Below are 22,396 nucleotides of genomic sequence, written 5' to 3' on the forward strand. Positions count from 1 at the left end.
AATTATTTTATTTAGTGTCCCAAAATTCAGGTGAGTATGATGTGCCACATTGAGGTGCTCAAGAGTTTGAGTAGGAACTTCCCCCTCTTGAGGCGCAGACTTGATTATCTCTGCAGTGTTTCCTTATTTTTCAACACTGTTTCTCCCCTGCATGTGAAAAAACAAAAATAAAAAGTACTCGTGATCCAGAAATACAAAATCTTAAAATACATATCTCATAGCTAGGGCCCTACCAAATTCATAGTCCATTTTGGTCAATTTCACAATCATAGGATTTTAAAACCTGTAAATTTCACAGTTTCAGATATTTAAATGGTAAATTTCACGGTGTTGTAATGGGGGGGGCGGGGTACCGAACCAAAAGGGGGTTATGGAGGTGTGTAACAAGGCTATTGTGGGGGGGGGGTCGCAGTATTGCCATCCTTACTTCTGCATTGTTGCCTTCAGAGCTGGGCGCAGCCGGCGGACAGCTGCTGGCTGGGCACCTAGCTCTGAAGGTAGGGCTGCCTCCAGCAGCAGCGCAGAAGTAAGGGTGTAGCAATACCACACCGTGCCACCCTCGTTTGTGCGCTGCTGCTGTCAGAGGTGCTGCCTTCAGAGCTGGACTTCCAGCCAGCAGCCGCCACTCTCTGGGCCACTCAGCTCTGTGAAATCTGGTCTCCTCTACAACAGCCAGATTTCAATGGTGGAGATCAGATTTCATGGCCGTGAATTTGGTAGGACCCTACTCATAGCAACTATTGTCACTGGGAGAAGGACTAGACTCAAATCAGGCTACTCATAATTCAAGGTCCAGCAGTTATGTCAGTATCCTAATACAGAGCCAAAAAGAGGCAGCATAGTATGCTGCTGCTTTGTTAATTTCTCTCTAAATTCATATCCTTGCATGCAAATGTGCTTCTACATTCCCCCAATAAAAGGGGTCACAGGCTGACGTATGGTAGTGTAAGTACTTTATTTTTTTATAAATTTCAAATTTTTTTGCTTTGTATTCTGACTTAAAATGTCTTATTTCTGGCCCATTATAAAGTTTTAATTGAGAAGTCAAATTGCTTACAAAAGTCACATTAATTTCTAGGGCGATTTCAGAGAAGATAACTTTAACACAGCAATGCAAGTACTTAGAGATGCAGGTGACTTAGCAAAAGGAGATCAGAAGGGCAGGAAAGGAGGAACAAAAGGTGAGTTTGAAACCTTGTATTTTAAAGTGGTTCTTATATAATACAAAGATGAATTAAGTTATTTTAAAACTGCAAACAAGAATGCTGTTAGTGCATGTGTCTAGATCAGTGGTTCCCAAACTTGTGCTGCCGCTTCCAGGGGCTTCCATTGGCCTGGAGCAGCGAACCGCGGCCACTAGGAGCCGCGATCGGCCAAACCCGCGTACGTGGCAGGTAAACAAACCGGCCCGGCCTGCCAGGGGCTTTCCCTGCACAAGCGGCGGAACAAGTTTGGGACCCACTGGTCTAGATTAAGAGACTTTCTCCTAATGTAATTTCTAAAATAATGTTTTGTCTTTGCAGGACCATCAAATGTATTTAAGATAGTGAAGATGATCATGGAAAGGAATTTCCAGCCTGTAATTATATTCAGTTTCAGTAAGAAAGACTGTGAAGCCTATGCACTTCAGATGACAAAATTAGACTTCAACACAGGTACAGATAAATAAGTTGTAGTGTGGTTTTATTTCTAAATGCAGGTTTGCATAATTTATGTGAGAGGCCTTTCTAGTCAGGTCTCTACTTTATTTCAGACTTTTGTATCTAATATGAAAAAAGTAGACTTACAATACATAGATATGGAAATGCAGAACTTTTCAGTTATATATAGTCTTAATAAATTAGCTAATTGTAGTTGGAAATTGCTGGCATCACTAGAGGATCTAATGAGTGTACAATGTTGAGATGGCTTTTCATTCTGAACCTTAGATAGGGCATAGGTACGTAATCACATGCTTGCCACCCAGTAATTCTATAGTACTCTAATGCACTAACTGTGTAGACTCTGCTACTGTGTTCTGTTTCCTAGTGCACACTGATGTTCTACGGTTTGAATGAGCAGTACATCAGTGTGACCTAGGGAACTTTTAGTGCCCATTAGAGCAAGGCCTACCCAGGCAGTTAGTACGTGGCACACTGGAGCGCTGAAGATTTACATCCCAGTTTGCCATGAAGTAGGTGTTTGTGTAGACATGCCCTTAGTTTTACCTGCAGTGCATCTTGGAAAAGCAGTAATAGTACAGCTACTTTCAGAAACAGTTGCACAAGTTGAGAAAGGATTGGCCACATGCCAAGTGGTTCCCCACCTCCCTTCCCTGGTCTTTTGAGTTATGAGTTTGGCATCTGAGTAATTTCTCAGAAGCAGAAAAATGTGTTTTTTGCTCACATAACAACTAAACTGATCTTCCTCAGCAGCTCAACAGTTCTCCCTCTCCTCCTTCACCCCCCCCCAAAAGAAAAAGCCCTCCAACATTTTATCTTAACTTGGGTAAAGAATAAGATGAATTTAAGACTTTTTGAGAATCTTAGGAGTAACTGTATATAGAGAGTTGTAAGAGAAGTCATTGTCGATTGTGAACTCTTCAGGGCAGGGACCTTGTCTACCTGTCAACAGACTGTCTTTGCACAATGCTGGCAGTGTAATTAATTGTAGCATTCACTGTCACATGCAGCGGGATATTTGTTCCCATAATCCACATGTACAACTATCAGACTGTAATCATTGCAATTAAAAATTCTCCCCTCTACGTGTAAATAAAACATTTTTTTAATTAGTTTAAGTGTACAGCTGCATAATTATACCCTTTATCTTGGTACCTCATACATGTGTTTCAATTGTACAAGTAAGGTAACTTTAGGAGGTCACTTTCTTTAACTAGTTGAGTATGAATGTTGACTTCCTAACTTTCAGCATAACTATTTTAAAGGTTACATTATAAAAAGTAATCAGTTATATCTGACATGGTTTACAAAACGAACATGCTGGTATTTGCAGGAAAAATTTTGCTTATGTGTAGATGTTTCCATTTTTAGATGAAGAAAAAAAGATGGTTGAAGAAGTATTTAATAATGCAATTGACTGTCTGTCTGATGAAGACAAGAAACTTCCTCAGGTGAGTGTGGAGGTTGCTTAAGAATAATTTCAGTGAACATATACTAAAATTAATACCTGATATGCTACAGTGTATTTTAAATAAATATATGATGGATTGTTTATGAACCTTATTGTGAATAATGTCAGTAGATTGTTTTGATTGAAAGTGAGGGCTAAATTAAAACATAGAGGGTATAGATACTTTACTACTGTTTTGAACCATAGCTCTACTCAATTTTCTGGATAACTTTAAATGACTTATTTTTTAATAAAGTGTACATCTCCAAATAAGTGGAAAACTTCTTTTGGTTGAAAGTTGCTCAAATGTACTGACTGATATTGATTCTCTATTCTTTATGAAATTTTGCCTTGTCATTTTTTTTGTAAAGTCAAGTTAACAGAGCAGCTGCATACCAATTTATAGGAGAATGGTTGCATCTTTACAATGGAAAAAATAGAAATAAATAAAAAAATAGTTTGCAGAATACTGAAAATGCAACAAATTTGTAAATTACTAAAATTATGGATTAATTTTTTTTATTTTGCTCTATATGTACAACTTTTTCTCGTCCTGTTATTGATTAGCCTTTTGGAGAGTTTTGTTGTGATTCAGTGAAAGGTGGAAATTGCCACAGGAGTAGCAGCCCTTGTGCTTTTGGCCATACCTGTGTTAGGGAAAAAAACTCACCAGTGCTACCGCCGGTTCAGCTTCACTAATTGCAGGAATCTCTCCTAAAAGTCCCTAGCATAGACGAGGCCATTGAAGCAAAACAGGGAGCTTTTAAGTTCTGCCAGCCTCACTTTATGATGTCACTTCATGAGGCTCTGTTAAAAAAAATCTTGGTAGATAACCGGTAAGCGTGCTCAGAAATTTTTCAATCACTAATACTTCTCTCTTTGTCAAAACCCGACTAAGCTGCTACTCTCCATTAAGGACTATTAGCATGCAAAGTTGCAGCTTTCAAAGTGGAGCTGTTTTGGAATTAACTGCATGAGAACAGCTGACGGAAGAACAGGAAGACTGATTTTTTTTTTTTTCATTTCCTTTAACTTATATAATGACTTAATGCAGTTTACCCAGGTCTTAAAAAGAAAAAATTACTTGTTCTCAGACAGGCCATGGAAAGTTCAGCCTTTGAGTTTTTGTAAATGTTCAGAGCAGTTGAAAATCAGGATTCAGAATGAAAAAAATTGAAACTATTTTGCAATCTGGTGTGTTATATATAGTCTAGATATATACACACACAGATATAGATATATGAAGCTTTTAACAATGGAATCCTATTCCTAGTATATGGGATAGGTTGATATTTTGCCTGTTATGGATAATTAAATCTAATCCTGAAAGAATACTTGGATCAGTTTTAACACTGAAACTGAACAAAACAAGTTCTAATTAACAAAGCTAAACAAGTGAGTATATGTTTATTTAAAAATAATTTTGGACTTTTAGATTCGATTAGAAGAATTTAAAGTGTTCAGAATTTGAACTATATAGTGTTTGCAAACAGAACATTCTGCTTTCACAGAACAAGATAATTCAAGACTATAAATTTATGATCAAATTGCAGCCAAACAAAACCACTTTTTATGTGTATGAAGATATTGATTTTCCAAAAATGCCCTATGTGGGTAAGAAAAACTCTTAAGTAAACTTACAAATTTAAATATTTTCATTTTTAAAGTGACTTAGACCATGCTTAGCAGTAAGAAAATGCTGAGTTGTTATGAATATTGAACAAAGCTATGAGTGTTTGGAATGTTGACAAACTAAGGGATATGATTGGCTGAAATTGATGCAATGATTATGGTCTTCAAATTTGTTTTATTTGGAAGTCTGGATATATATGTTCATCAAGTCAGCAGTTCTATTTACCTTCTCCTTTGGAAGCAACAGGTAAAGTGCTGCTTGGGCATAATAGCAAGGTCAGGTTTGCTTCACTGGCTTATGGAATATCTGTTTCCCCTGGCTGGGAGAGGAAATAATCAAAACATCCCATATTTTCTCATTCTACTTTCATAGATAAATGCATCACTTTCCACAGAGTGCTCAAGGGTCACAAGAAAGTAGAGATTTCTGTTTCTTTCCACTGTCACTTCTTATATACTCTTTCACAGTGGATTTGGAAATTTTCCTGTTTAATTTTGAATGCTTGAATAGAACTCCTAGACGCTACTACATCTTGTGGATCAGAGATTCCTCTTATATGTGATCTGAGGTGCTAGAACAAGTAGCCAAAACTGACCTCTGTCTTGGACCACTTTTTGTTGGGGGTGAATCTTTTTAATCAGTCAAAGTCTGTTTATCTGTTTGCATGTAAATTGTTGGATAACATGAAAACTATAAGAGCAAGCTGTTAAATGTTTTACATATAATATCTTTTTTTTTTAAAGTATATCAAAATAGACATTCACTTACCCTCTGTATTCACAGGTTGAGCATGTGCTTCCTCTTTTGAAGCGAGGAATTGGCATCCATCATGGTGGTTTGCTTCCTATTTTAAAGGAAACCATTGAAATTCTTTTTTCTGAAGGATTGATAAAGGTATGTAGTTCATACCTCTGTATTTAGATACAAGTCTGTGTATTTTTCATAATCATTATTTTAGCTTTCACTACCTTGGAAATGTACAGTAGTACATTGTGGGGCAGTAGAACCTCAAAAATATGAACACTAGAGTTATGTACTTACCAGTCTAACCAACACCCTGTGAAACTGGAAGTCCTCAATCAGGCAGCACCGCAAACCAACCAAAAAAGCTGCTTGGTTCCCGGCTTCAGTGGAGGGAGGGGAAGGTGCGCTGTGGATTGGGGCTTCAGCTCCACTCCTGGTTTCAGTTGGGGGCAGGGATCGGGGCTTTAGTTACAAGGGGAGCGCTAGTTTCAGCCCCAGAGAAGAAGAGCTTGTGAAGCTTACTATCTAGAGGTCTGTTTCTTCAAACACACATGCAACAGTTCTGGAAAGCTTGAGGTTTTTCTACTAATTTCTACTAACACAATTGGCTTTTAGTTCCTTCCTCTGAGGCGCCACTTTATTTTTAAGTATTCATGACTAGATGACTCATTTTCCAGTGAGAACAAACACATCAGGCTTCTAACTATGTGCCTTTTTTCCACCTTAGAAACACTTTTCCCAAGCACCAGCTGTTCCTTAAGGGAGCTGGGCATGGAGGTGGAGGAGGGAGGGCACCTAAATGAAAAGTCAGTGTATTTACCAGTGTTCTGTTGCTTTAGGTATCTTTTTATTTGGGTGCTTTATAGCTCCAATTGTAACAGTTCAATATTTTTTTTAAAAAATGCAAAAAAAAAATTACGTGTTCAATATGAGAATTGCAGTAAATTATAGAATTTCATCTATATAAATTTTTCCCATTTCCTGTCCTGTACTTCCCAAAGCAGTAACAATTCAGGGAATCTAGCTTCAGAAGAACTTTTTTTTAATTCTCTATTATGAGCCTCCATCTGCTACTATAGTAGTACACAAACTCCAAACACAAAAAACTGCTGTGTAGACAAAACCCCAGACTGAGTGCAGCCAGTTGCCAAACCCTCCATTCTGTTCTAGAATGAGTAAGGGTATGTCTAGACTAGAGTTCTTGCTCCTCTTGTAATTTGAATTGATTACCAATTAACTCAAATTACCTAAAAGAGAAAAGGTGGGTGAAGAAATCTCTTTTATTGGACCAACTTCTGTTGGTGGAAGGGACAAACTTTCAAGCTTCACAGAACTCTTTTTCAGGTCTGGAGAAGGAAACTAGAGTGTTGAAGCTAAATATAAGAAGGGATAGATTGTTCTCAAAGGAAAAGTGCATAACATCTTTAAAAGACAAGCTGGTAACTTATATTCATAACTGTGCTGGACACTAAAAACCATGGACTTAATAGAGACTGGTTTTATGGCGCATTTCAACAACTTGTAACACACTGACGGGGTCATGACTCACCACCACTGGCGCCTCCTGCTGGTTGCTCTGGGAATTAGCTCTTGTCCCCTGCAGAGCACCCTCTGCACGTGGTTTCACCTATTGTCTGCTCTGTTGATTCGGGAACCGCCTTGCTCCCTGCTTGGCGATATCCACTTCAGGACACTGCCCTCAGGGGCAAGTTGCAGTGTGTCTTGGCCACACTCCTCTGTGGCCAGGTGCAGTGCAAGGGGGAAAGGGGGGGGGGGGGACCCAGGCCCACCTGCTACTCTGGGTCCTGGCCAGAGACCCTCTAGCAGAAGCCTCTCTCTACCCTCCTTCTCTCCCCTCTTGTCTGCCTGTCTTCCCTGGGCCACTTCCCCTTTGGCCCTGTGCACCTTCTTGACCCTTTTTAACAGGGGCTGCAGCCTGGCAGGTAACTGGGCCAGAGCTCGCCTCTGCTTCTCCAAGCCTGCCCAGCACTGCTCTGTCCAAGGTGCTACCGCCTTACTTCAGAGCCAGTCCTCCTCCCTCGCTAGTCAGGGAGAGACCACCTTCTCCTCTGCTACACAGCCCCTATATAGGGCCCAGCTTGGCCCTGCTCAGCTGCCTCTTCCTTTGCCCTGATTGGCTCTCCACAGGCCTTTGCTGATTGGCTGCTGGTCTGTGCAGCCTCTCTGGCCTGTTCCAGCCCTCTTTCTCATGGGGTGGGGCCGGTGCCCCACCACACATACCTTGCTTCCTACTAACCCTCCATTGTCCTACAACTGGAGGAGTATTAATTGCCCACTTCATTTTAAGTGGTCTCCTACAAGTTTGAATCCCTTATGCTTAACAATCTGTCCCATCTTGTATTTAGCTTACACACTCTAGTTTTCTAGACTCTCATATTCTGGGACCAACACATCTACAACAACATTGCAAACAAATTATTTAACGCCTTTGTAGATGCTAATCTATATACTCCACACATATCCTAGGTTTATCCTAGGCAGAGTTCTGCTCTCAGTATTCGCAAAAAGAAAAGGAGTACTTTTGACACCTTAGTGAGCTGTAGCTCACGAAAGCTTATGCTCAAATAAATTGGTTAGTCTCTAAGGTGCCACAAGTACTCCTTTTCTTTTTGCGAATACAGACTAACACGGCTGCTACTCTGAAACCTGCTCTCAGTATTGTGATTTAGTTAAAATAAAAGCCTTAAAAATGAACAGTAAGTGCTTTCAAGAAATGATATCAGTCGCTGTTACTGTGGGGTGGGGAGTTGAAACATTCCCAGCAGGACACACAACCATATACCCATGTAATATAATTTGTTGTTGTTATGAGAACACTGTCCTGAAAGCTGGTTGCAGGATTGCTTGTAATTCACTAACACTCTTTATTTTTCATGACTAAAATATCATTGCTGACTTTGTAGGAGGGGGTAAATAGTGTTTTAAAACTCAAATAATTTTTTCATAGAATTGGCTTGATCTGCAATAATTTTGGCTTACCGTCTTTGATGTGATAAAGTTCTAAAGATAACAAAAATATATTTTTATGAGAAAGGTGGAAGAAATAATTGTGCTCTATTCTTTATAGATGTATGTCTTTCCCTTTTGTCCCCACAATTCGTCTTTTTATGAGCTCCTTCCCTGTATATTTAAATTCTCAGCTTGATCAGGAGATGAAATATAAAGAGACCTTCCCGATGCATTAATCTAAACAAAAAAACATGTGAGCTAAGGTGACAAAATGATCGCAGAATCTGGGCCAAAACTATAAGGCTCACTATCAAAATAGTTAAAAATGGCCACTAACTTCACTGTTTTCAGTATTTAATGCAAAACTCACCTCTTAGACTTTTGCTATCTGTCCATTTTTCACATGCCCACATAAACATATAACTATAAACTAGTTAATACGTTTCTTCTGTTGGGGGAAATAGTGGGGAGAGATTGTTCTTGTTCCAGTTTTTAGTAGTTGGGGTGTACCCATATTGGGGGGCGGAAGTATTATAAGTACCTAAATATTGGCAACATTTTATCTAATGTAATGCATAGTTCAGGTAAATAAGTGTTTGCAGTTTCAGACATGTATTGTACATTTAAATCTGATTTAAAATGTGGAAAAGTCTTAAGTAGCTGCTTCTTATAGTTATAAAGTTACAAATTCTTATTTTGTTGTCTGATACTGTTGTCTATTTATTTAGGCCTTATTTGCAACTGAGACCTTTGCTATGGGAATTAATATGCCAGCCAGGACAGTGCTGTTCACAAGTGCCCGTAAATTTGATGGGAAAGATTTCAGATGGGTAAGTGCGATTCAATATGCAGGGATGAATAATTGTGAGTTTAGTTGTTTAAATTCATATAGAAGATAGTTCTGAGAAATGAATTTGTTTTGGAGACACTTTATCCACTGCAGTAAAAATATTTACTTCAAAGCTCTTACTTCATTCAAAATCAATGTAATTTTTAAATAATGTGCAATTCATATTAAAATGTTCAAATCTGTAACTGCCCTCTTTTAAAATTCTAGGTTCATTATAGAGTATGCATAAAGACACACTTTATTTTAATAAAAATAGTAGAAGGACACCCAAACACAGGCTAGATCTATATGTCTAAAAAATTTGAAAGATTCTACACAACCTCTTCGCAATTCTGAAACCATGTTTCCTGTCAGAATCTTTCCCAACAAACCATTTATTGTTCCCCTTTCATATGAAAAACCTGGGAAAGTAGTTTTCCAGTGACTAATGCAAAACCCAATACTCACTAGGCACTAGATGACACTCTCCACTACAGTTTCTGAGTTGATCGAGATGGAAATACAGCGCTTGCTGTTATCAGCATACAGAGGACACTGGAATTCATACTTTTTCACTAACCTCTTCCTCCCCCAGCAATCTCATGATACATTAGATGCAGCCCCCCGCCCCCAACAAACAAACAAACCCCAGTGATGTCTAAGGACTTGCCAATGTGAGGACACTCAAGAAGGTTTTTCCAAATTAACTAAAAGTGTTAATTAAAAGTTGATTAGATAAACTGTATTAAACCTCTGTGTGGATGTTCTCATTCAGAATTAAAGTGGTCTTAATTGTATTTAGTTTAAAATAAACCAGATTAAGGCCACTTTAATTCTGAATGAGAGCATCCACACAGAGGTTTAATACAGTTTATCTAATCCACTTTTAGTTCACACCTTCAGTTAATTTGGAAAATTTACCTGAGTTTCCCAGTATAGACAAGCCCCTTAGTGCTTCAGGGCTTGTGTACATGGCCTCACAGTGTGGACTGCAGGAGGGGTAATTGCAGTATGCACTAAAATGTTGAGCCGCATTTACAGCGCGCCACTTTACTGCACGCTGCAGCTCACATCCTTCTCCCCTGAGAGTCTGTACTGCGGGGCTGTATAGACAAGCCCTTAGTCATGGACCTGTGGCTTTGTGAATTGTATGGTTACTTTAACTCCATGAAAAGGTCACATCTGTTATACCACCCTTTGGTATTTTTAATGCAATTTTCAGTCACTGTAACATGCAATGGGATCAATGTGCCGCTGTCGCTTAAATTACAGCAAAAGTTAGAGGTTTTTTTGTTCTACTTCTAGATCTCCTCAGGTGAATATATTCAGATGTCTGGTCGTGCAGGACGTCGAGGTATGGATGACAGAGGAATAGTAATTCTTATGGTGGATGAGAAGATGAGCCCAACAATTGGCAAACAGCTTCTTAAGGTATGCTGAAGACTATGATTATTTAAATACAAGGAATGTGAAAGGTGAATGGAATTAAATCTGATGCATTTGAAAAGTTTTCTTCATGAAAATTCTCACTTTAACTCTTCAAATTCACTGGTGGCACGGAGGAACTCTGGAGCACCTAATCCCATATAGGTAATACAAGAAGTGATTGGTTTATGAGGGAAGTGTTTTGTGAGACTGCATATTGGGAGTATGACAGGAATAAGTTCAATATTGCAGAAGTCACATCTGAAACGTTATTCATTTTCATATTTACTCCTGGGGGGATTCTGCACCAAAAAATTAAAAATCCTTTGCTAAAAAGTTAAAAATTCTGCAAAATTCTACAGATGTTGTTTGTCAAAATAATGCCGTATAATGACACCAGTTTCAATTGTTTTGGTAAGTTATTTAAACTGCAATACAGAAAAAAGTCACAATAACTATTCAGCATTTCCTAAACACATGAAAGTTAAGTTACAGATAGTTGGTAAGTAATACCCTGCATTCCAGTTATAATCCTGGATTTTCATTTAAATTACATTACAGAACACCAAATAGGGAGGGGCGGGGGGAAATATCATTTTAAATTGCTCAGACTTTCACACATGAAAGTCATTCAGTTTTGCTAATCATTGTCCTGGACTTAGCTGGATACTTCAGGAAGTGTGTGGTTCTGATTGTCCTGACATTTTATTGACTGCTTGGTAAATGTTTTATTTGCCCTCAAAAGTCTTCTTTTTTTAAAAAAAATGGGTAAGTAGAAATCTAACCCCACTATGTCACTTTGGCACAAGAAAAAAGTGAGAAAGCGTATAAATCTTCCTAGCTGATTCCCTTACTGTCATTTGTAAGGCTTTACATCACTCTGGCAATGTACGGACCTTAAAACTTTTACAGGTTTTTATACTCCTGGAGGAATTGACTGAGAATGGAGAACCCTCCTCCATACCCCTCCAGCCACAGTATCAAGAGAGAGGAACTGAAAGCTTGTCTATATTAGCAATTTATAACACAGCAAGTTTCTTGCTCAGGGGGGTGAAAAAACACGCCCCCTGAGCACAGCAAGTTTCAGTGCTGTAAAATGCCAGTCTAGACAGTGCCCCAGTGCTGGGAGCTGTGCCCCTCATGAAAGTTTTGTTGTTTTTTTTTTTAAGAGCGCTGTGAGAACTCTCTCCCGGCGCTGTGCTGCAACCACACAAGCCACGTTAAAGCGCTGCCTCGGCGATCAACATCTCCCCTGCAGGCACGCACACCGAGCCCCATTCCCCTCCGCAGTGATTTGCGTCTCTGAAGCTGCTCCAGGCACTCTGGAACAGACGTGCTGCCTGGTCTGCCAGGGAAGAGATGCATGTCCACCCCACAGATTTCTTTAGCATTTTTCTGCACAGAGGACACAGAAATATGTGGGCCATATGAATTCTGCGCCCTCACATGGGCGCAGAATTCTGTCAGGAGTAAATATTGTGTAAAATATTTTTCTTGCTGTTTTTAAAAAAGAAGCCATAAACTTTGAATGACTTTTTTTCAAAAACAGTCCAGATATTTGAGCATATTCTTATGGTAAACATTTGTCAAGTTTATTTCTTCAACTCAGTAGCATGAGAATGTGTCAGCTGTAATATAGTTAATGTTGTTTATCCAGAGCATGTTTGACCAGTGGATAGTTGATCAATTTGACAACAAACATGTTTTAATAAAACTAAATGTGCACAGTGCAGTTGGAGAACTTCTAGGTAGTATAAATTAAATAATAATCATGTATTTATATATTGCATCTCATCCCAAAAAATTCCAGAAAGTTTTATAAATTCAAACTGTTATACCAGCTGCATAGAAATTGCTTCATCCACCATAGAAATACAGCCATTACTGGGTGAACTACAACAATTGTTTAACAGTGAACTGCAGCATTAATTTAAGCAGGAACTGAAGAATGTTTCTTCCAAATTAAATTGCAGTTGAAGGCAGGATGGAATTATCATAGGTGGAATTTAGCTAAAGCACCAGTATTACCACGTATTCTCACAAAGAGCATTGTGGTATTTAATGAACTCAAGCAATCAGGACTTCTGTTTTATGTCTCATGAAAGTTGAAAATCCTAGCATAATTATAGGAGGAAAATGACTAATTTTATAATAAAAAGAATGTGTTTATGTAAGTATGCTACAAAGACTCAAACTTGAGTGGATCAGTGTTTAGCATCTACTTACTTATTCGTGGGAAAAATTACATAGATTGAAAAATTGAAAGAAAACATTCTTATTTATTTTAAAATCTAGCCAGATAAAATATCCAGTATTTTGCTTCCTTTGTTGTTTGTGTATGGAATGTTCAGAGCTGTAATGCCAAGCTGTAGGCGGTATACCATTGGCTTCATCTGGCTTCTTGGCAGAATCATAATTTATTCAATTGGCAGCTCAGAGCTTGTTCGTCCTGCAGGCAGCCGAGAAATCTGTCTAGTCTTTTGTTTAATTTTATTTTAATTCACATATTATTACTCTAGCAAAATGCCCAGGACAGAAGCCTTGCACAATCACACATTTTTCTCTCTCCCTCTATCCACCACACACAAAGTTCTTTTGTGGTATCTCTGTGCACTTAATTAAAGGGGCCCAATTCATTCTTCCTACATAACCTGAGGCAATGTTTACAAACCACTTTATGGATCACTACAAATGATATAGATCTGTGATTTGAGAAGGAGTAATTAGACTTAAAACTTTATTTTAGTTTATTTTTTTTTTTATATATATAGCGAAGCAGGCGAACACAAGCACTTTATTTTCTGAGTTGATCACTGTCTTCAAATTAAAAAATTGGCAATGATTAGTTTAGATGAGAGTTGATGGGGGTATATAAAATGAGTGGTACAAAAAAGGTAATTGAGATATTCCTATCTATTCTTTTCATAATGGAAGGAACAAACAGACATTCAATTGAATTGAATGGCAGCAAATTTAAAACTGACAAAAAGAAATACTTTTCTTTACATAAAGCATATCTGCAGAACAGATTGATACAAAATGTCATTGGGGCCAAGAGGTTACTAAGAGAGGAAGTGTTATTTTTAATAAAATGGTGTGGATACTGAGATTATCTGTAATTACATTAGCTAAGAAAAAATATGTCTGTATGCCCCTGAATCATGAAGGTTCAAACAAACTAGGGTTAGGAAAAATTCTTCCCTTATGGACAGGTTATTCCTTAATTTCTCCCTATGGGGTTTTTTTTGTTCCTTCCTCTGAAAAATTTGGTATGAGTCATTGTCAGAGATACAAAACTGACTTGCTGGACCACTGGTCTGATCCCATATGGCACTTCTTTTGTTCGTAAGCACGTTTCCTCACATATATGACTTTAAATTGGACTAAATCATAAACAACAAAACTTGTAAATGTTCTCTCATGAATTAGAGCAGGATATGGTTTCTGGTTTTTAATTTGATAACCCTATTGGTCAAGTATGATTGATTATCCAGGGTACTAAAAAGTAAATCCGGGAGACTCCTAAGTGGTGATTGGTTGTTATCTTGGTTATTTCCTTCTTAAAATATCTGGTCTGGGTATCAAAATAATTTGGTTTTATTGTGACATCTCTGTAGTAATTGTAGCAACATAAAGGGAAAATTCCAAAAATTAATGGGTTTCCCAATTTTGGGGCTTGGGGGTTCATGTAATTATACTGGGATTTCTCCTGTTCTTTGCTTCCAGCATAGCATTTCCCAATATCTGTTCTATCTAATGGCTCAGGAATTTGTACTGCAGTCTTTGCTGTCTGGCAAGGATTAAAACCTGGGATTATAGCTCCAGTACAAATCACAACACAGATGATTTTGTCTGAAGTGGGGAGTTAGTGTGCCTCCTTACTGTACACGGTTGCCACTGAAGGTGAGGACGATGTTGTTCTCCTTCCCATTCCCGTAATCAGTGATAGTGGGGTATAGCCAATTCTCGGATGGTATGTGGTAATTGTTTAACAGCATACAGCAATACTATGTGGCACATTTTTCCAGGAAGGGAAAGATGTGTTATTTGTTTGGAATGTGTAGTGAATTTTCTGAGACAAAATGTAATTACCTGAATTGGACTTTGGATAGAACATTATGGCTGACATCTTTACTCTTATGAAAAGGTTGTGGAGTCTTCAATGTCCTTGGTTTTCCATCCCATCTAAACAGTACACTTCTATTTTTTAATTTTTTTTTCTAATATTTTAAGGGTGTTTACAGAGGAATAGCATTTGTACTTCATTTCTCCTTACTCCTGATTTTGAGTGATAAATATGAATTTTCTGATCTCGCTGCTTGTGATGCAACCATATAAGAGACCAAGAGACTTCAAGTTAGGCGTAAGCTGCCAGAGCAGAACCATTCTAACTGCACACTGTCCATTTATAAACATCAGCTGAGCACACCAACTTAATTGCAGCCTTGAAGTCTGGTTTGATATGAAGCTCATTCAGCTATAAACGACTTGTGATGGCACAATTTGTAAAATGTACCGTACCCTAATTTGCTACAGGACTTGACCTGCCAGCCAGAGGCTGACATGAATTACATAGTGGCAGGGCCACTGGAGTAGTTAAGGGGTATCTCCACTGTTTTGGGTGTTACTCAAAGATTTGCCCACGCCGGAGTGACAAGGACACAATTCTTGGTAAAATAACAAATTCTTACTCACTCTTCAAAAATTTTAATTTGTCATTTTTCTTGTATTTTTATTGTGATGAAATACTACTGAGCTTATTTGCGGTACTGTGTTGAGCTTATGTCCATTATGCTCATTAGATAGGGGGAATGTTATTGGCCCCAATTCAGGAAACTGCATAAGCACATTTAAGTATCTGAGTAGTCCCACTGACTTAAGTGGCACTGCTCAGTTGCCTAAAGTAGTTAGGCACATGTTTAAGTACCTTTCTAAATCAAGGCCTTCATTTTAAAGTTACCATATTTACTTGCTTTTACTGCCAAAGCTACAACAAATTTGAGTTTGAAATTCTGTTGCTAGGGTCTTTGTTTTGCTCGTTGTCTGTCACAAAACAAGCGTTTTGTTTTTTTAAAACAATTATTAAGCACAATAAATAAGGGAGGAAGAAAAACCTTAAACATTAAAGGGGATTTTTAAAAAAAAATTATTGCCTCATAGTTTTTTATTAAATGGCGTTCTTGTCTGTGAAGAAAGTCAGTTAAATGATAGATTTTAGTTCTCAGGGTTATTTGTAATTGAAGTTCAATTTTTATTTATTTTATTTTTTTTAAAGACAAAACAAAACAAATGCATATGCAGTGGGGGAATAGGAAGACAAGCAAAAGCTAGTGATGCAGTTTCTGTGTCTGGTGCTTGCACTCAAGTTGCTGGAAGACAGTAGGGACAGCAGATAGCACATTTTTGGTGGAATTTGGATGGTTAACTGTTCTATGTTGCTGCTCTAATTAAATGTGTTATTCCGAGCTATGTGCCTCAGAAGAACTAAATGGCTAAAATGTTGGCAAACCTGGTCCAATCATAATTTTCTAATCAAAGTTAATTTCTGATGGGGAATGTGTGTGTATATATAAAAAAGAGAGAGACTTCTGTTCATTTTAAGAAGGTTCTAGTCTGTTGATCATAACTTAACCTCAGTCACTGGGTTTTTGTTTTATTCTAATGAACTCAGTTTTCACTTTTTTTTTTTTTTAAATTTCTGTTGTGTGGATGTTGATATGTTTATACATTAAACTTTTTTGCCATGTTTTACTCACAGGGGACAATTTAAAGGTTAAACATAAGAAGTTTAACATCTTCCATAGGAACATACAAATTGATATAGCAGACTGGACTATTAGTCCTTCTAATCTAGTATCCTGAGGGTGGCTGGAACCGGGATGCTTCAGAAGAAGGAGTAAGAAACCTTGAACTTGCCCATATGGAAATTCTTTTATTATTTTCACCACCCTTAGAGATTTGCTTTAGGGTTTTTGTTTTTAGTGATCATGGAGGGTTTTTTGTTGTGTTCTTTGGGGACAGGGTGGGAGGGAAGGGATTGTAATCCTTACTAATGCAACTCAGGGTGTCCCTGTTATCGATATAAATGAACAATTCTTTTTGAATTCTCCTAAGATCTTGTTCTTAGTGTCATAACAGAATATAACTGATGTGCAGGAAAACTGACTGCTGGATTTCATGTTGACGCACTTTATTTTTGGGATTTCTATCTTTTTGTGAATGTGTTATGGTTAGTGATTTTATTTCGTGTTTTCATAGGGACCATTCATCGTTTTTCATAAGATGAAAGCATTTTTCTCCTCCATTGCGTACAAATTAGTAACCAAGAATGATGACTTTGTTGCACACAGTGAAACGTACATCATACTTAGAACATAAGAATGACTTGATCAGACTAATGGTCCATCTAGCCCAGTATCCTGTCTTCTGACAATGGTCAGTGCCAGATGCTTCAAAGGGAATGAACAGAACAGGGCAATCATCGAGCGATTCACCCCCTGTCATCCAGTCCCAGTCTGGCAGTCAGAGGCTTAGGGATATCCAGGACATGGGGTTGCATACCTGTGTCCCCTCATGATGAAAATGACGAATAGTCTTAAACTTCCTGAAAGTGTTCTGTTCTTATAGTGCTGTTGCTCACTTCACTTTTGGAAGCTCACTTATCTAGCTTATGTCTAGAAACTGGGAAGTCAAATAAAATCAACAGTGTGAAGTAGTAGCAGCCTAGCATGTTCATTAAGGACTAAATCACATTCTGTTAAGTAAGTGTATTTAGTCAAAAAATCAGACCGACTTCATTTTGTTCTTGAATAGCTCTTAGTATGCATGAAAGCTGGTTCCAGATAATGTCTTCTGTTCCCCATGAAAGCATTGTAAAAGATTGATGCTAGGGATAATTTGCAGGGAAGCTGCCTGCTGAGTTCTTACTCTTCTGTCACATGGTCAAAGGGGGGAAATTTGGTGACTTGCTTCTGTTTTGCCCTTTTCCTCACTGACAGATATAGATATAGATATGACAGAGAAAACTAGTCCAGTAACTATGAGCCTTGGCGATCTGGCAGAGCTGCAAATGTAGGCTTGATCAATCTTCAGTGCTGTAATGCAAGAAGAACAGTTCTCACATTGTGGCTCAGGCAAGGCTCCAGTTTTTAAAACAAACAAAACCTCTAGCACTGAAAATAAGGGATCACTCCAAGAGATGAAAACTGGGAGTCCTCTCCCATTTCAATCTAGATGGTGAGAACTCCCTCGCCCTGAAAGGTTGTAGTTTTATTTAACTTGGCTTTTGGTTTACATCTATTTGCCAGTAAAAACACAAGCCAGTTAATTATATTTTATTAACAATAAATGCTTAACATCCTATTTAGTGCTCAGATGAACACCAGTTCAAAACCCTAAGATGCATAGTAGCAGTACAACAGATAGCTGATCTCATTTTCAGATAATTCTTGACTGCATTGTTCCTGCAGAAAATCTTGTACGCTGCTATGTTCTGGGCTTTTAGCATTCTTTATCAGGAAAACATGAACATAATGACTTTAACTGATATTAGGTGTTACTGATATTAGCAACTACTTTTGTCTTAAGAATTTTTAAGTCAGTTCAAGTAGGTCGTTAATTTCTGAGAAGCTATTCTCAGATATTGCAAGTGTGTTTTTGGAAGACTATATTTTCCTGAAGGTGTTCGGTGTCCATTGAAATCAGTTTTTTGATACTCCGTGTGTGTGTCTATGACCAGTAAAAGGGGAATAGTGCATAGTGATTTTCCGGAAACGATGATTTTCCTATGCCTAGGGCAGAGGTTTGGAAACGACTTGTAGATGCTTCTTTCTGGATAATCTTATTGCTGCAGCTTCTTTTCAACTTCCAGCAGCTGTGATATCTTCAGGGCGCTTTTATCTGAACGTTTGTTAATTGAGCCCTGATTAGTTGCTTGGAAATACACTCCCTCTGTGTGTGTACAGAACCTTCTTCTCTTCAAAGAGAACCTATAGTATTCTCCCTTTCAAACAGCCTCCCCAAGGAAGGTGCCTGGTTTACTGAAGCAGGTGACCCATTAGCCCAACTTGGATACAAGGGTGTTGAGCGTGACTCTGGAGATAGAAGATCTAGGGTTTGTCCTGAGGAAGGAATCATAGGCGCAGTCAAACCTGGAGAGAGGGCATGAGCTGAACTTGATTACCTTTTTATTAATATTATTTTGTTTTTGCTGACAAACTTCAGGCCCCAAGATGGGAGTCGGCTGGGACATGCTATACTATGTAGACTGTGTTTTAGAGCTGTTTGGGATAGGAACCTCTGTCCCCCTCCCAGCCCTCACATGCACACTGCTTACCAGCCACCTGAGAAGAGTGCCCCAGAGCTGCTGTTTCCCCATTTATCCTGCTCTTCTAATAATCCTGTGTTAGATCAAAAGAACACTAACACAGCCTGCACCTAATATCAAGAAGGAGGCCTGCTAAGACTCCAGTCTCTGCTTCCCATGTGTTCAGTTTCCTGCAGCACAGGAGAGGGAATTTGAGCTGTACACTGTTGCTTCCTGTTGCAGTAACTCCCCCCTCCCTCCCCCCATGGGTTAGTTGGCTCTTAGGCTCACTTGATTGCACCTTTTTGTGCTTGGCTGCTGCAAATGTTGGGTTATCAGTCTTGTAGCAAGGATGCATCTGAGCTAGCATTTTAAGAGGCGATGCCCACCGGTTGTAGATGAGTTGATGCCCAGTGGTGACCTTTAACACTGTTAAATCAAGAACAAGCGATGTACACTGTTGTATGTTAACCTTTTATTGTAACTTTGCCTTCATAGACAGTTAAGGAAAAAAGACAAAACCTAAAACTGGTAAATCAGGATTACCAGCCTGCTTCAATTTGCTGGCCATGTAGTTCAAAAATTTGTCTCTCTGTTCTGGAAATATTGTTTTTCTCAGAATTGCTATATTGTTTGTTGATCTTACTATTCTGTCTTTGTGGTTACTTTACATGTTTTTGTATCTATCATTTGTAAATATTGAGTAATATATTTACATTTTTTTAAAGCTGCATTTACTGATGGAAAAGAATTTGGCACTGGTCAAACTAGTGTGTGAGCGTGTGTGTGAGAGCAAGGTTAGGTAGGCCTGAAATGTAATCCACATGTTTGGGTGCGAAAACTATTCTAAATACATTTAAAAGTTACACAAAACAAATTTGTGCCCCAGCCAATCTCTCATGAGATGTCTACAACTACAAAGTAGGGTAAAACTAAGTATTCAGGTTTTTTTCAAGAGATTATTATAAATGGTATTGTAAAAATGTATTTTTTTAAAAAATAAGAAATACTTTGCTCTTAAAATTATTTTTATTAAAATTTCTGGATTACTTAAATACTGCACCGTAGTCATTCGGTTTAATTTAGCATGGCTGAGAAATATTCAATTTGCTACAGTTACATGTTCAGGTTTAAGAAGTGGCAGCTTTAGTTAGACAGAAACATAAAGCTCTATCATCGCTTAGTACAAGACTAAATCTCACAATATAGAGAAACTAAAGATTTTTATAATTTATTGATAGATACATTTGTAAGAGAGTAGAAAAGAAATTTCTTATCCCAGAATATGATTCATTCTCTCTGTTCATTCATAAGCCATGTATGAATTAAATGGCATGACCTTATTTAAAGATTTAACACTAGTCTTTAATCATAAAGATCAAAATATTGCCATTTCAGATTTTGGTTGAAAAGGTATAGATCAAATTCCACTCTGCTTTATATTTCTGTACAAAGAGTTGTGTTTTGAAGAAATTTGCTAATTTGAAAAAAAAGCCTTTCAAGTAAATATGCAGATGTTAGGTGTATATTGGTATGTTCTGACACTTATACTAATACTGTATTGTGGTAGCAAACTATCTTGGTTTGTTTTCCTGCCTTTTCCTTTTAAAAAAGTAAGTTTATTTGATAGTGCTGAGGTTATTCCTTTTAGATGGCGAGTGCTCGCCAAGTTAGGACAAGTTACATTTTACACAGTGTAAGACAAAAGCTGTACTCTATATTAAGGGCAGTTTTTTTGAGCAGGGCAGTAAATCCAGCAGTACTGCTGGTTGACTTGTTTCTTGTAATCTGTAGATTTATTCTGGCTATAGTTGCCAAGCTGACAATTCCCCTAAAGTGGGTTAGCAACGAGCTGAGATAATAACAGAGCCAGCCTCTACCCCATCCTCAACACTCCCCCCGCATTGTGGGAGAGGGCAGGAGAAGGCATGTTGAGGGCAGGATAGAGCACAGCAGCGCTCTGTTAATTCTCAGATGGCCTATGAGTCCCACAAGTTATGGTCTACGCTGCAGTTAGACACCTGTGGCTGGCCCATGCCTCCTGATTCGGGCTCTGGCTGCGTAGCTCTTTAATTGTGGTGTAGATGTTCTGGCTCAAGGCTGCAGCTAGGGTTGCCAATTTTGGTTGGATGTATTCTTGGAGATTTCATCACATGACATAATCTTTAATTCCTAGAGACTCCAGGCCAATCCTGGAGTGTTGGTAACCGTAGCTGCAGCCTGAGCTCTGGGACTTTCTCATGTTGGAGAGATCTAGAGGCTGGGCTCCAGCCTGAACCCAGATGTCTACACTGCAGTTAAACAAACCCTCAGCCCAAGCCGTGTGAGCTCAGGCCAGCTGCGGGTTTTTGAAGTGCAATGTAGCTGTACTGTTAGGGACCCACAGCCTGCAGGTGTAAGTCCCTAGACTTCTCTAACTTATGTGAATGCCAGAGCAGGGAATTTCACTACAGGATAGAATCTGGCCCTGGATTGCGTTTAATATTGGTGTAATCTCCTTGTTTCATTACTCAGGGTATGTGTACAGTTCAGCCACTACAGTGGCACAGCTGCAGCTGTGCTGCTGTAGAGGTTTAAGTGGAAACACTACCTGTGCTGACAGGAGGGGTTCTCCCACTGTTGTAGGTAATCCACCTGCCCGAGAGGCAGTAGATAGCTAGGTTGATGGAAGACCTAGCAGTGTCTACACTGAGGGTTAAGTTGACATAGCTAGGCTTCTCAGGGGTGTTTATTTTTCACATGCCTGAGGTACGTGGCTATGCTGATATAAATTCCTAGTGTAGATCAGCCCTTATTTAGGCCTGGTCTACACCAAAAAGTTAGGTTGACCCAGCTACGTCAAGCAGGCGTGTGAAATATCCACACCCCTGAGCAGCATAGTTAGGTTGACCTAGCCCCTGTGTAGACAGCGCTAAGTGGATGGAAGAAACCATCTCTTGGAGAGGTGGATATCCTTGCTGATGGGAGAACCCCTTCTGTTGGCGTAGGAAGTGTCTACACTGAAGCGCTACAGCAGCTCAATTGCAGCTGTGGGTGGCTGTGGTGTTCCAAGTGTAAACAAACTCTTAAAGACTGTTCTGTTTCAGATTTGTTGGCCTGTACATCGGGGTTCTCCAGCCTTTCCATTCTCTGTGTACAGGAGCTCCTCACTTAAAGTCATCCTGGTTAATGTTGTTTCGTTGTTACATTGCTGATCAATTAGGGAACATGCTCGTGTAAAGTTGTGCAGTGCTCCCTTCTAACCTTGTTTGGCAGCCGCCTGCTTTGTCCACTGCTTGCAAGAAGAGCAGACCGTTGCAGCTAGCTGGTGGGTGGTTGGAACCAGGGTGGACCGGCAGCCCCCCTATCAGCTCCCTGCTCCCCTAAGTTCCCTGTGCAG

At 38.9% G+C, this 22,396-nt stretch overlaps 1 protein-coding gene across 1 annotated transcript in view; it reads left to right on the forward strand.

The window, feature by feature from the left end:
- MTREX (Mtr4 exosome RNA helicase) overlaps positions 1 to 22,396 on the forward strand; it is a 105,539-nt gene that overhangs the window by 31,423 nt on the left and 51,720 nt on the right. Inside the window, exons 10-15 of the mRNA XM_048851590.2 lie at positions 1,079 to 1,181; positions 1,524 to 1,655; positions 3,033 to 3,112; positions 5,528 to 5,638; positions 9,187 to 9,288; positions 10,593 to 10,718. Of these exons, the coding sequence (XP_048707547.2) occupies positions 1,079 to 1,181; positions 1,524 to 1,655; positions 3,033 to 3,112; positions 5,528 to 5,638; positions 9,187 to 9,288; positions 10,593 to 10,718 (654 nt within the window). The remainder of the gene's footprint in view (positions 1 to 1,078; positions 1,182 to 1,523; positions 1,656 to 3,032; positions 3,113 to 5,527; positions 5,639 to 9,186; positions 9,289 to 10,592; positions 10,719 to 22,396) is intronic.

This window comes from Caretta caretta, chromosome 5, assembly GCF_965140235.1.
Source record: "Caretta caretta isolate rCarCar2 chromosome 5, rCarCar1.hap1, whole genome shotgun sequence".
Lineage (NCBI taxonomy): Eukaryota > Metazoa > Chordata > Testudines > Cheloniidae > Caretta > Caretta caretta.